This window comes from Quercus robur, chromosome 7 (genome assembly GCF_932294415.1).
Source record: "Quercus robur chromosome 7, dhQueRobu3.1, whole genome shotgun sequence".
Lineage (NCBI taxonomy): Eukaryota > Viridiplantae > Streptophyta > Magnoliopsida > Fagales > Fagaceae > Quercus > Quercus robur.
In genome coordinates this window covers 3,577,399-3,592,978 of record NC_065540.1, presented here as the reverse complement: position 1 = coordinate 3,592,978, position 15,580 = coordinate 3,577,399, and the positions used below count along the sequence as shown (strand labels likewise).

The following is a 15,580-nucleotide window of genomic DNA, read 5'->3' as shown; positions in this document are numbered from 1 at the left end:
AGATGAGACACGTGACGCAAAATTAGACTTCAATTTAGAATTTAATTGGATTTTCTCTTAACTTTGGCTATATAAACTTAAATTGTTTTTAGTTATACAAAAAAAAAAAAAGGCTCATAAATATAAAATCATTCAAATTTTTTTTTTATGGTTTATTTATATTGGACTCCTCATGTTTTACACTAAATTAACTCATTTGACACAAAAATTAAAAAACGTAGATTAGATGGGACACATGGCACAAAAATTATATTTTTTTATGGTTTACTTATATTGGACTCCGCTAATTTTTACATTGAATTAACTCACTTGGAGCAAAAATTTAAAAACTTAGATTAGATGGGATACATGGCATAAAATTAGACTCTAATTTAATTCCAATTTGAAATTTAATTGGATTTTCTCTCAGTTTTACCTATTATTATACATATAGATTACATGTTGTTCATGAAATCACAATCCCATAAATGACCCTTTTTTAGGAGCCACTATCTCATCAAAAATACTATCTCATAAAAAAATAAAAATAAAAAAGTATATTTTCAATGTATTTGGAATGGTGAGTCCATCGGTATTTGGAATCAATGTTTTTTTTTTTTTTAAATAAAAAAAAAAACCTTAAATTGGACACATGGCACAAAATTAGACAGTAATTGGAATCCAATTTAGAATCTAATTGGATTTTCTCTCAATTTTGACTTTAATTATATATATAGACTAGTTATTAGTTCGTGCGTTGCACGATTTTTTTTGGTATGATCTTTTTTGGTAAATATTACGACTGGAGAACATTTTTTTGTTATAAAAGCTTCTTTCATTTTTATGTAGTGATTTTAAAAAATATAATGAAGGGTTTTATGATAAATTTTGTTAATTTTATGAAATACATTTATATAATCCTACATATGTTCAACAAATTAGATGTATTCCAGGGATATTAGGAATTCCACTTATGTTTGGCCACACGAGCGATTGGGGAAAAAATTGACAACTCTTATCACCAATATGCTGTGATTGTGACTGTTGCATTTCAAAATCCTACATTTTATATACAATATAATTGCATTTCAGTATACTTAATTTAAACCCATTAGCAACATCTTGATGATAGAAAATAAAGAGTCTTACATTAAAGTTAAAACTCTCATGCATTTCAAGCATACCAAAACCAAATCCCATGGTAGAATTTCCAACCTTGGCAGAATCCTACAAAAGCACAAAATACAAAAGTTAATAATAGTAATAACAATGATTAATTATCCAAAAAAATAAGTAAATAATATAATTATAGCCTAACCTTCTCACAAATTTCCTCAAGAATTGAAGTCTCAACTTGGTTAACTACATTCCCTTCGTTAATTATAGTCTTCATTTTCTTTTTCTTTTCCTTTTCCTTTTTTTTTCTTCACAGCTTGTTCAACCTTTGACATCTTCCTTTTAAATGATGGTCGCCCCTTTTGAGAAACAACCACTGGATCAAGAATTTTTCTAGCTTCTTTTGATGTTACAACACCATTGTCACATGAGGTGGAATCATTCTGAATATCTATAGAAATAGGCTTATTGCTACCACAAGCATTTCCCCCTTCCTTGAGCTCCCCTTTCATTTCACATATTTGTGTCATCACATTCTTATATGCATTTTCAAAATCCGCTGCCAAATTAGCAACCTCGTAACAGGCATTACACATCTTTTCATAGCGACATGCTTCAGGTTTCAAAGACCAATTGTCATAACTTATTCGAACTTTAGTGTGCCTTCTTTTGACATTTTTATTCCATCTATTTAAGATGTACTTGTCTGGTATTCGATAAATCTTCCTATGAATAAACACCAATATTTGATGCCTACATACTATCCCCTTGAACTCAAACAGCCTGCATTTGCAGTTAACTTCACTGTTATCCTCATTAAAATACACATGAAAAATTACGCTCCGCTAACCTTCTCCACGTGATATATCTTCACATACTTCATACTCTGAAAAGTTGTCATGTTCCCTGCATGAAGACAAACTGCAACAAATACTTCCAACTATCTCATTTTGGAAATCTGTAAATTTTTTCAAAGTGTAAGCACTCTGAAATTGTTTCTCCATATCATAAATAGTTATACAGGAAATGCATGAATTGAAAGAATTAAAATCTTCAACAATTTCATTATGCACCTTTGCTACCAAAGCATTCTCATATTGTTCAACAAATTGTTTTAAAGTAGTTTTCTTATTAATGTATTTATCAAAGAAAGCATTCATGCTTTCACTTCGCTGCGTTGTTGACATTCCTGCCCAAAACATATCTTTCAGAAAGGCAGGCACCCAACGATGCCGCTCATCATACAACCCAAGTAACCATTCATTGCTTTCAAGTTGATATTTCTTAATGAATCTGCCCCAACTTTCTTCAAATTCTTCTTTTGTCAATGAATCATGAACAACATTTTTCATATAGAATTTTATTCATTCATAGTCTTTGAACCCTTTAAATTTGTCAGGCAACTTATTCATGATATGCCACAAGCACCATCGATGTCGTGCATTAGGGAAAACAATCTCTACCGCTTTTTTCATGGCTTTGTCTTGATCCGTAATAATTGCATTGGGAGGACATTCAGACATGCACGCAAGCCAAGATTTAAATAGCCATATAAATGAATTTGTATCTTCTCTTAAGATCAATCCACATCCTAGCAATGTTGATTGCCCATGATGGTTCACCCCAACAAATGGAGCAAATGGCATTTCATATTTGTTAACCATATATGTAGTGTCAAATGTAACTACATCACCAAACTCTTTGAATGCTGCCCTACTCCTTACATCAACCCAAAATACATTTTTAACTGACCATCGTCATCAAAATCCATTGCATAGAAGAATTCAGAATTGTCAGCTTGCATTTTCAAAAAGTAATGGTGCATTGCACTAGCATCTCCTTCCCTAAGATGTGAACATCTGACTTTTTCCATGTGATTTCTACAATCCTTTTCTAGAAAAGACAAATTCTCATGTCCCCCTGCTGCAACCACAAATGAATTAAAACTCTTGTTCATTCTAATACCAACTTTGTCGTGTAATTCAAGCTTTTTTTTCACATGTGGTTCTATTATTCTATTGCATTTGTAAAATCTGGTCTTACTAGGACTCAATCCATGATTATGGTCAAGTACCATGGATCTAAGTATCCACTTTCCATTTGGGCATAGAGACAACCTAAGTTGAGCTTTGCAATCTGTTTTTGTTTGAGGTTTCAATTGAATTGGATTGGTAGATCTAGTCCTTTTAATTCCAAGACAATTTAATCTAATCCTTGGCTTTCCAGCATAACTACAAGCAATGGTCACATACCTCACCACCCCATCATTCCCCTTTTTAGAAGTTCTTTTAGCCACCGCAAAACTTTTTTCTTTAGCATATCTTCTATAATATATCACAACATCATCAATGGAGTCAAACATCATTCCCAACTTAGGGTCTTCTGCATTGTTTTCCACACCTTTTGTTTCTACCATTTCATTCAACTCCACTATTTCATTCTCAATTTTATCTTCATTCGACTCCACCTCCACCATATCATTCTCGATATCTTCATTTGAATCCCCCTCCACCATATCATCCTCAATATGATCTTCGTTTAATTTCACATGTGAGAAAACATTTGATATTTCATCTGCCATGCCTATACAATATAATTCATAACACATTATCAAAATATAAAGTCACTTAATCATAAGAAAATTAATAATTCTAAATATTATAATTTATCCTTTCAAAAATTTTGTGCTTCATATAAATGTGTTATTCACATTTATTTTTGCAAAGCAAGTGATGAATTACTTTTATTGTCTATAGCCTCTGGCCATTATTTCAAAAGAAAAAAAAAATCTCATTTCCAAATGCAATAGAAAAATGGAAAACCCAGTTATTACAGGCAACAAATTCACAACTTCAAGATTGCATTTTTTTTTTATATTTTAATTTAGATTTCATTGAAACAGAATAGAGTACAAGGAGAGTATATAAAGCAGTGGAGGACCCTAAAACAAGGAACCTCCCAACAACAATTTAGTTGAGAACAGAACAAACAATTGACAAAGTAAACTAATATCACAACAGTACATAGTGAACTAACAGAAATGCACAATAATTTTTACTGAATGAGAGCAATAATACAGGGGAAAACAAAGAATCAAAGAGTAACAAAGAAATCTAGAGAAAATACTAGGAAAAGCGGAATGAAAAATCACCTCCTTGGATGGCAGATGGTGATCAACTTTGAGATTTGGAAGAGAACTTTTTTTTTTCCACAATAGATGGAGCTGATACGAACGATGGTTTTCGCGGGTTTGGGGAGCAGTGGGTTTTGGTTTTTCGGTGAAGAGGTTATGTTTTTCACGGTTGGGTTTTTATTTTTTGGTGTAGGATGGTGTTTTCCGGAGTGAGTTTTTCATTTTCGCACCGTAGTTCCAATACTCCAGCAACTGCAATCTGTTTTGGCGCTCAAGCTTTTTCACATATGGGTTTTGGGAGGGAGGGAGAAGAAGACTAAAGGAGTAATGTTTACTGTGGAATTTGTTTTGGCGCTCAAGCTTTAAGTGCTTGGGTAATTCTGATGCTATGGTATGTTGGTGGGCCCAAGGAGATGAGGTAGCTTGCCACATGTGAAAGTTGTGCAAAAAGTTGTGGGAGAGGGTGTGGCATTAGAATTACCCACAATTTAAAATACGCATTTGTATTCATTTGGATTTTTTTTTGCTGGTTGTTTAATTATTGCAAGTACTATTAAAGAAAGAAAAATTATTATTGTTATTGTTATTATTATTTTTGGGTGTGGGACCACCAAAAAAAAAACTCAAAAAAGTTCAAAATTTGACCTTTTCTTTGGTTTGATGAACGCTTGAATTTTATCTATTTATTTATTATCCTAATAGATCTTGATTAATTTTCATGTATATTAAACTCTTTTTTGATTATTTGATAATTACAACGGTCAACAAAGAAGGAGAGATTCGATAATTTGATAGTTACAATGTTGAGCTATAAACACTTCTTTTTGGTTTTTTGATCATAATGAATTTTGATTAAATTTCAAATGAATTAATTTTTTATTTTTATAATTCAATAGTTACAATGAGAGAGGGTAGATTTAAATTTTGAATTACAGTATAAAGAACTAGCTGCAAGTCTAAATCGATATCATTTCACCTTACATAACTAGGTTTGTATTGAAACTGATTTAAATCTATTGATTGGAATTGAAAAAATTTCCCCCAATGATATACCATTTTCAAAGAAATAGGTGATATTTATCAAAATAGAGTCAATGACTGATACCATGCATCTCATAACTGTCATGGCTCACCTCAAAGGCAGACCAAAACTGCCACTGCTCATAAGTCATATCAGGGATTTTATTTTTTATTTTTTGTTTTGAGAGAGAGAGAAACTTGCCTCTAAATTGAACCTCCGACGAATAGCAGTACGGCTATTAAATGAAAACCCCGCGAGGCAGTTCCAACTATAAACGTGATATCCCATCAAACATAGACCAGCGTAGGTTAAACAGTTACATGCAAAAATCCCAGGGTTAGATCCAACTCCAAGTCTCTCGGCATTGCTTGCATACAGCACACAAGGAGCAAAATTTCCAAGAACACCTACCCAACATCATATCGTTAAAGAAAGAAAGGAAGAAAAAAAAATGTTGTACAAAATGGCAGTTGAAAAACATATCAATTTGCAAAGAAAACCTCATAATCCAAAATTGTTGACATTCCCAAAGCATCAAGTTCGCCTCATGTAATATATTATTAAAAGGATTGCAAGCTTTCTCATTTATCCTACAATTAATCCAGGAATGTCCAATTCTTCATGTCATTTTCAAAAATATAACATGGGATTTCCTAAAGAATCAAACACAAAGACAAAAGATATAGTCCGAACTTATCCTTAACACATAAAAGAAGAAGGGATTATAACAACAAAAGCTGTCCAAGCAAAAATTACAATTGTTGACTCCACAACACTGATTCAAATCCGATTGCATTGAAAAAAAAAAAGCATTATAATTTTTTTTTTTAAATATAACTTTGCCAATATTTTAGCTTCAAAAAGCATAATATTTGTCCATCCGAATTTCCTGATATTCCTGGGTTCCAGTTAGCTCAACTAGTAAAATCTCTGATGGTTGTATAAGAGATCTAGGGTTCAATCCCCGCCTACACCAAAAATTGATTAGTGTCTTGGTCTAATGATAAAGAGTTATCATTAAGAGCGGACGTCATAAGTTGAAAATCTCTCCAAAAAAAAATTTCATAATAATCGAATGTTATTTACACTTCTATTCATAAATTCAAACATTTTATAAGAGATAGTTATTAATCCACAATCAGAGACGGACCCAGGGGCTCGGGCCCCTTAGGCCAAAAAAAGGATGGCCCCCTTGGCCCAAAAAAGAAGAAAAAACAAATTGGGCCCCTGGCCCAAAGAAAAAGAAGAAAATTTTTAAATGATTATATATATATAGACATACACAGATTTAGAGTTGTGCCTACGCTCTATCTGTTTCAATGTAAAATATTTTCCAATTTTACAATGTTTGTTTTGCAGTAAAATATTTTCAGTCAACCAAATTAACTTAAGCAAATTTATGTAAAATATTTTACACTTAGGCTGCATTTGGCTTTATGTATATCGAATTCCGAGTATAAAATGAATTTATGTAAGGAAAATGAAATCCAAGTGTTTAGTTCTGCAATGGAAAATAGTCCAGAAAACTTTTTCCCGTGTTTGGTAACATTCTGAAAATGCTATTTTCCTACAAATTTTTCACATTTTCTCAGTCATTTTCTCAACCTCCAAACAAATTTTATAACAGAAAATTTCAAAATTTACACTTTAATACAACCAAAAATCAAAATAAAAACATTGAGCAAGAGGAAGAAAGAGTGAGATTAGAGGGAGAAATAGTGACAGATTGAGGGAAAGAGAGATAGATCGGGAAAGAGAGGGATCGAAGTGGATGGAGAACGGCAGCAGCCAGATCAAGTGGGTTTGGGGGTGGAGTGCAGTGGGCTGGTGGTCGATGGCGGTCAGATCGACGATGTTGAACAAGAGGGAGAACGAGATCGGTGTGTCGAGAACGAGCTCGGTCTTGGGTGGGTTGAGAACGAGATCAGTCTTAGGTGGTGACGATCTAGATGGTGGTGCCGATGAGCTTCCAACAGCAACTATGATGGCGACTCTCTCTCTCTCTCTCTCTCCACTTTTTCAGTCTGTAAAATGTGGTTTGAAGGTAAAACAACTAATGAAACGGTTTCAGTTTGACCATATTTTCCATTGGCGCCAAACACACACAAGGGTGTAAAATACTTTCCTAAACCAGTTTTCATTAGCAACAAATGCAGCCTTAAAATTTTGGAAAAACATTTTACATTTGCTTAATCCTTTGCACCCCAATACTTATCACTCCCACTCCCGCACTTTCACGCTAAAACTCTCCCTTTCATATATCTCTCCAAAAAAATCCAGCCACTCTCTCAGATTTTTCTCCAAAAAACCCAACCACCTCCAGTCCCCTCTCCTGCCAATCTCCAGCTCCAAGGTCCAAGGCACCACCAACCATCTCCAGCTTTCACCGGCGCCGCCCATCGCTGGTAAAACCAGGTACTTTTCTGCCTTTTTAAATTAGATTTCTCCTTTTCTTTTCTTTTTTCTTCATCTCTAACCCTTCTCTGGTTTTTCTTAGGTTCAATCTGTTGTTTTATTATTATTATTATTATTATTATTATTATTATTATTATTATTATATATCTGTGTGTGTCGCATGGTCTTGTTTCATTTTGGCTTTTGTGCTTGCTACTTGTTACTGGGTTTTTGGTTTTTGATTTTTAGTTAATACTATGTGCGTGCCTATTTGAATTTTTCAATCTAAAAATGGATTGGTGATCAATGGGATTAGAGTACAATTGATTTAGGCAAATGGGTTTTTTTTTTTTTTTTTGGAAGCATTTATAATAGAAACATTTGCTTCCATTTATTCTTTGAGTTTGTACGTTTTGTTAGCAACTAGATATGTGTTATACAATTGGTTTTGCATTGTTCTGGGTATGGTTGTTAAACTGGATGATTGCTTGATTTTGGGTTTGCCATAAGATACAAAGCTAGTGGTTTTTGTAACAATTCTGAGATTTTGGGTTTTGCTATATGATGTATATGATTGGCTACAAGAGTAGGTTATAATTGATTTGTTCTTAATGGCATAAACTTCTCTCAACTGTGGTTTTATGTTCATTTCTTGGTAAATATATGTAAGGTGAAGGATTCATTGGTTAAGGGTAATGTGGTTGTGATATTTTAAAGGATATAGGGCCATTACAAAAATTATATGGAATGTTTCATACTTGATTCTGATATATTTTTTCTTTGTGTGTGTGTGTGTGTGACTACTTCTTTTTGCATATTTGCTTTGTGTGCCAGACCCTTGTTTTAGTCATTGATATGGTTATTAAAATATGTAATAGATCTGATATGAATTCAATGTTTGATTCCCTTTGAGGCCATGTTTGCACTTTGTTCCTTGGATTAAAGGCTGTTGTTCATATTTTATACCAACCAAAGCATTAGCTAAAATAATCCAAAATAGGTCATATCAATCAGGTGGGTCTAAGTTAATCCATTGTTTATATTTTATACAACCATAATTAGTGGTTAATTAGTTAGTCCTTAGTTTAGGGCTACTTGACAATAAAGCAACAGGGTCAGTTAGAGTATTTTTATACCTCAACTTGTTGAGTTATGAAGTTGAGAGAGTATTCTGATATATGTGTTTTAAGCTATACCAACTAATAACTACTCATGTAGTCAATAATAATTTTAAAAAAATAATTAAAAAAACTTAAAAATCTAGAACCACTCACCTTTGATCCCTTATTTTATTTTATGTTATGTAAACAATTGTAATATACAATCTGACTAGAAGAATACAAATGCATCTTCTTCATTGTGCTAGCCTCTGCTTTTTGGTTGTGTAGTTGGCTTTTTCTATTTTGTTTTGGTTTTGTGTGGCTAAAGAAAAGTTTAAAAAAACCCCATTATCTTGGTTTTGTTATGTAGATGGATAACCAAAAAATCCGAGCAACAGTTCTTGCCATAGTTGCATCTGTCCTTGCTGTGGGAGCTATAATATTAGAAGATATTAGGTCTAGGAGATTTATAATTAGGCAACCTCGTGTGAATCGGGATGATTAAAGATAAGGTTTTATAGGTGATATTCTTCATCGAGGTGATGCATGTTGCAGTTTTATGATAAAAAATGGGACCTGTAGATTTCTATGAATTATGTAGAATTCTTGTTGAGAGAAACTTGGTACGTGAGACTATCTACATGCCTATTACAAGCAAGTGTTGATGTTTTTGCATACTATGGCCATAATGTTAGGTTTCGAGTTGTTGCTGCCAGGTTCCATAGATTGACTGAGACAACTCATCAATATTTTAAAATTGTCCTTAAAGCAGTTTTGCAGTTATATAGGCATGTTGTTAGATTACCTGACAACTCTACACCCCTAGAGATAAGGAATAGTCAAAGGTTTTATCCTTATTTAAAGGTAAACTTTTCAAAAAAAAAAAAAATTGTTGTTTATTTATTTGTTAGGTGATTTTTGAAATGAACATTACTTAATATTGGTCATCATTAGGATTGTGTAGGAGCAATTGATGGAACTCATGTCCGTGCATCTGTTCCAATTGAAATCCAAGGAAGGTTTCATGGTCGAAAGGGGGGGACAACACAAAATGTGTTTGCTACAATTACGTTTGACTTGAGATTCACCTCTATGTTAGCTGGTTGGGAAGGCAGTGCTCATGATTCTCGTATTTTAAATGATGCACTTAGTAGACCAAGGGGACTTAAAATACCAGAAGGTATTATATAGATAACTAGCCTTTATGTTTGGTTTTATGCTGGAATTTTTCTTTTTCTTTTTTTAAATTGATTTATAAGTAGGTAAATATTACCTTGGTGATGCTGGTTATGGAAATAGACCTGGAATCTTATCTCCTTATCGAAGTGTTCGATATCATTTGAAAGAGTTTAGTGATCATCCACCTGAAAATGCAAAAGAATTATTCAACCTTCGTCATTCTTCTCTGCGAACTACCATTGAGCGAGGGTTTGGAGTTATAAAAAAACGTTTTCGTGTCTTGGATGCAGAACCATTTTGGTCTTTTAATACACAAGAGGATGTAGTTTTAGCATGTGGTGTTATTCACAATCACATCATGGGGGTTGATCCCAATTATGCAAGCTGAAACTTGTGAGACAGTCTAGTGATCAAGTCCAACCTAGCCGACGCAAAGCTATAGTGGAAAGTAGAAAATGGAATAATAAGAGGGATGAGATATGTCAAGCAATGTGGGCTGACTACATAATTACGAGATATACATAAATTTATTCAGTTATGTTTTTTGGAGTTATTTGTTGATGGTGTATTACAGCTTTCATTGATTATGTGCTATCAACTCTATTTGGCTTTGTATTTGGTTGCTAACATAGCATAAGTAGATATGTTGTACACTTTTTAAAATGCAATAATTGTTTATTTTTGGGGGCAAACAATTAAAATTGTTATTTGGTTCCTCAAGTTCAAGTCAACATAGCTTTGCATTGTTTTTGGATGATGAATTTTTTGTTCCATCGTTTCAAGTTTTATTTTTGTAATAATGTTTTATATTGTTATTATCATAATGGTTGTGATTCATTAGATTGTCCTTTTGGCTATAGAAATATCCAAGAAGAAAGGGAAAGAAGTTTTGAAAAACAAGGAGAAAGAACCAAGATCTCAACTTAGGTGGACACAACCAATGTGTGACATTCTATTTAAAATGTTGGTTGTTGAGGCTGAACAAGGCAACAAGCCCTCAAACAAATATAAGCCTTGATGATACTGAAAACAATACCACCAATGAGTCGCACGCTCCTCACTCGATCGCAAATGGCACCTGCACAACGAAAAGGAATAACCTAGCAGAGAGCACCGGTGTGGTACCGGCCGAATACCCTCCGAAGGTCAAGTTAGAACTATTCTCACTACTCTAGAGTGCTAGAGAGGGTAAAATTACGCGTACCTTGGATCACGAGGGTGTTAAGGTTTTTATAGTAGCAAGGGTCATCCCCCTTTTCCCTTGGAGTAGAAGTCTTTTCCTTATAGGAGTCCTTTTTGGGCGTATTTTTCGGGATCCTTTCCTTATAGGGGTTTCTTGAATATTCTATAGCGTGGGAAACAAGTCAATCCCTTACTTGTAGCGTGGGGAGCAAGTCATATTACTTTGTCCGTCAGCCTCAATTCATTTCCTTCAGCTTTTAGACCGTCAGCTATTAAGACCGTCACACTTAGAGATCGTCTGCTATGGCTCCGTCTGCTTACGTATGGAAGGTCGCACAGAACCGTCGGTCCGAGGCCAGACTCCTTTTTATCCTTATCAGTTGCCCCCTACTCTACATGTTCGACGCTTTCAACCGTCAGCATGTTGAGTTGTTTTTGAAACAGAAAAAGAACTATGAATGCCTCCTCGAGCTGCGAGCTATTTAATGCAAGGTTACGTGGCGAGCGGTCGTTGGCCTCGTTTCTGGGCACGGACGTCGCCTCGCATTCCGTGCGTTTTTCCCTTATATAAATATCACGCTTTGCTTCATTTGGTCATTTTAACTTCGCAGATCTTTTTAACAGAGAAACCGTCACTCTCGCTCACGCTTTGCTCCGTCAGCTCTTACCAGTACTGTCACACTTTGTTCCATTTATTCAAGATCTATTTCACCTGTAAGTTCCTTTTCCTTTCTGCTTCCTTTTTATTTTTATTTTTGCCCAAGAATTTTTCTTTTATTGAGAACGTCAGTCTAGGAACTTAGGGTGTATCCGTCACTTGTAGGTAGTCAGATGTCAAGTGACGCGTCGAGTGATCAGTCGTCAGTCCGCGATGGAGCGGGCTACGACGAAGTCTTTGGCTCAGGTCAAGAGTCCGACGGCTTTTTGGAGTCGTCAGAAAGAGAAACATCCGCCCAATCCCTTAGTATTGGCGCAGAGGACCGTGTTGAGGGAGTCAAGGAAGAGGTGTTAAGTGAGGTTGAGGTCGAGAGGATCGACAAGGAAGTTGTTGACGACGGGAACTGGGAGGAAGGTGACGTAGAGATCGATAGTGGTGAAGATAGGGATGACGGTAGCGAGGTTAGTAGTGACGGTAATGAGGATGAGGATGACGAAGAGTCCAGTGAGGGAACTTCAGGGAGTTCCGGAGGTAACCGTCCCTTCATCCTTCCAGAGGAGTGGGCCGTCAATAAATTTCTCCCAAAGATGAGCAACAGAGTTTTTTCTGAGTTGCGTATCCGTTTTCAGATCCCAGATCACATTCCCCTCCGTCTTCCTAAAAAGAATGAGAAGTGTTATACAGGGAGGACGGCTGATGTGGGGATGTATGACGCCATGTTTGCAGCTGGCCTTAGGCTCCCACTGACGGCTTTACACCGTCAGCTGGCGGATTTCTTAGGGTTGTCCGTCAGCCAGATCTCTCCGAATGCCTGGAGGATCTTTATTGGAGCTGAGGTTCTTTGGGGTCGCTTGAGTGGGGGGAACCGTCAACTTTCGCTAGACGAGTTCTTTTACTGCTACAGACCCCAGTACAAAGTATCCGCCAAGGGGACATATCACTTTGCACCTCGTGAAAAGAACTTAAGATTGGTGTTTGATATGCCGGATTCAAATAGGAATTGGAAAAATAGATTTTTCTTTGTTAAAGGGACGGACTGGGTGTGTCGCCCGGATGAATGGGATAAGTTGCCCGGGGGTTATTTTGATAACACTTGGGCTTATATTAAGGAGTCAGGTTGCCCCCGTCTCTTTCTTTTTACCGTCGCTTTTCATTTTCACCGTCTCTTTTTAACACCGTCTGTTTCCTTTTGTTTCAGCCATCACTCGTCCGGAGATGTATGACGAACAGAGGGATTTCATCCGTCGGATACTCACCATCTCACTCGAGCAACGTAGGTGTAGGGACTTGATAACCCTAGACACTCTACATTTGTATTGTGGTGGTCCTGAGCCGACGGTCGAAGCACGGAAGTTGGAAGAATTTTCAAGAAAACGTAAGTAAATGCGTTATTTGATCCGTCTGCTACTATTCATCCGTCAGATTACTTATCCGTTAGCTTTCTTTGTGCAGAGATGGAGGCTGCGAAGCAAAGGGTGAGGGCCGCTGCTGCCCGTAAGAAGGAAGAAGATAAAGCTAAGGGGAAGGATGGAGCGTCAACTCCTCATTCCTCCTTGAAGGGCTCAATTAAGAGGAAATCTGACGGAAAGGATGATCCTCCTTCTAAGAAGGTGGCCGTCACTCCTACGGACGTGTCCTCCCAGAAGTCACCTCCCAAGCTTAGTCACGGTGCTGGGAAAGGAGTGATGACTTCCTCTGGTCCCGTCATTGAGGGGCCCCGTTGCTTGCTGACTCACAAGGATCACGCTGTCGAGAGTCTGGAGTCTCTTATCAAACAGACGGATCTGGATCCTTGTGATCAGCTTGGGACGGATGACCTGGGGGCGTCAGCCTTCTTTGATATTGCACGGGTATGTTTCCTACTTTGATTAATCTGATATTTTTCCTTGCTTAATATCTGATGGTTGTGTTTTCTTCAGGCCTTGGTTCGTGTCAAAGCACTTCAAGACCGTTGCATGGCCAAAGAAGGCGTCGTCTCTCGGGTGAGGAGGCACAATTCCACCCTGATGGATCAGCAGGCGCAATACAAGGAGGCCGTCCGTCTCTTGAACACAGACCTGAAGGACGTGAAGGAGAAGCTAGGAGAAGCAGAGGGTGAGCAGAAGAAACTTGAGGAGGAGGTTTCGTCTCTGCGTGCGCAGGTGGTGACGGCTGGGACTGACGCAGTTGAAAAGTTTAAGACAACTCAGTCCTTCATCGACTCTTGTGCTGATTACTATGGCGCAGGCTTTGATGATTGTCTGAAGCAAGTGTCGTTAGCTTATCCGGAGCTGGACCTGTCTGGAATCACCATGGACACTTCCGTTCCAATGACTCCTGCCGCTGACAGAGATGACGAACCCCTCAGTTTGGATTCCTTTCTTAATGATGCTGGGGTTGTTTTGGCCCAGCCTGCTGTCGCTACCCCTGATGGGCCTTCAGATCAGATTGTGAAGGATAAAGCTGACGGGGTCTCTAAGGACGCTCCTGCTTAATCTTTTATTAGTTGTAATTTTTGAACAATGTCTTCAAGTGCCCGTCTGTTTGTTGGGTTTTTTGTTTGTAATTCAATCTATCCCTTGTTGTCCGTTACTTTGAACATATACACTTGGCTTTTTATTGTTTGACTGATTTTAATGAGATCGCCTATTATTTTTGTATTTAGCCTTTTTGATTAGCTCGTCATCTTTACAGGCTTGTTGGTTTGAGAAACTTATTTGTAAGTAGTCTCATTTTTTGGTAAGACCGTCAATAAGTTGACCGTCTACCATATAAACTTTTCATCTATTGGACCGTCAGTTTTGAGGGCCCGATCCATATGAGAACTCTATTTATTGGACCGTTAGCTTTTAGCTTTAGCTTTTTCGGTCCGTTATTTTGATGGCCATTCAATGCCTTTTGACCGTCAGTTTTGAGGGCCCGATCCATATGAGAACTCTATTTATTGGACCGTTAGCTTTTAGCTTTAGCTTTTTTGGTCCGTTATTTTGATGGCTATTAGCCTCGATGCCTTTTGACATCTCTGTTGGTCCGTCGGTTTTGAAGGCTCGATCCATATGATAACTCTATCTGTTGGACCGTCAGCTTTTAACTTTAGCCTTTTCGAACCGTTATCTTTATGGCCATTAGCCTCGATGCCTTTTGACATCTCCGTTGGTCCGTCGGTTTTGAAGGCTCGATCCATATGATAACTCTATCTATTGGACCGTCAGCTTTTAGCTTTAGCCTTCTCGGACCATTGTTTTCTTTGGTTTTTTTTCTTCTTTTTTTTTTTTTTTAGCCTCGATGCCTTAACATCTTTCATTAGTCCGTCGGTTTTTTCCTTAGTCCGTGAGTTATGGACTTAGTCGTTCTTGGGTCGTAAACTTAGTGGACCGTCGGAGGAAAAATATACTTCAGTGATTTCTGAATAAAACTCCTCTTATTGCCATGCATTTAAATAGAAGTAATTAAAACCAAACCCTGCCCCTTGGGCTTAAAAAAAGTATTGTTGCCAAAAAAACTAAAGTAAACGATAAATCTGAGGAGTTAAACTATAATTTGCTGAAAAATAAAAGAAGTTGGTCTCCATGCTGCTGCTTTTATTGGTAATACTTCCGTAGGTGCTCGGTGTTCCATGGATGTGGTAGCTTCTGTCCCTCCAATGTTTCAAGGTGGTAAGTGCCTTTTCTCTGCCACGACGAGATTCGGTAAGGACCTTCCGAATTGGGGCCGAGTTTCCCTTGGGTAGGGTCCCTAGCGGCGCCCATGACCTTCCTAAGAACAAGGTCTCCGACTTGGAAGTCTCTGTGTCGGACCCGAGAGTTGTAGTATTTGGCCATGCGATCCTGGTACCTAGC

The 15,580-nt window shown here is 37.0% G+C and overlaps 1 protein-coding gene across 1 annotated transcript; it reads left to right on the top strand.

Annotated features, from left to right (window-relative positions):
• The first annotated feature begins 13,091 nt into the window (after nt 1-13,091).
• On the top strand, nt 13,092-14,236 carry LOC126690790 (uncharacterized). Its single transcript, XM_050385918.1, has 2 exons — nt 13,092-13,612; nt 13,682-14,236. Exons 1-2 carry the CDS (start codon nt 13,217-13,219, stop codon nt 14,234-14,236), a joined length of 951 nt encoding a protein of 316 aa, XP_050241875.1. The 5' UTR covers nt 13,092-13,216.
• Nucleotides 14,237-15,580: the final 1,344 nt, after the last annotated feature.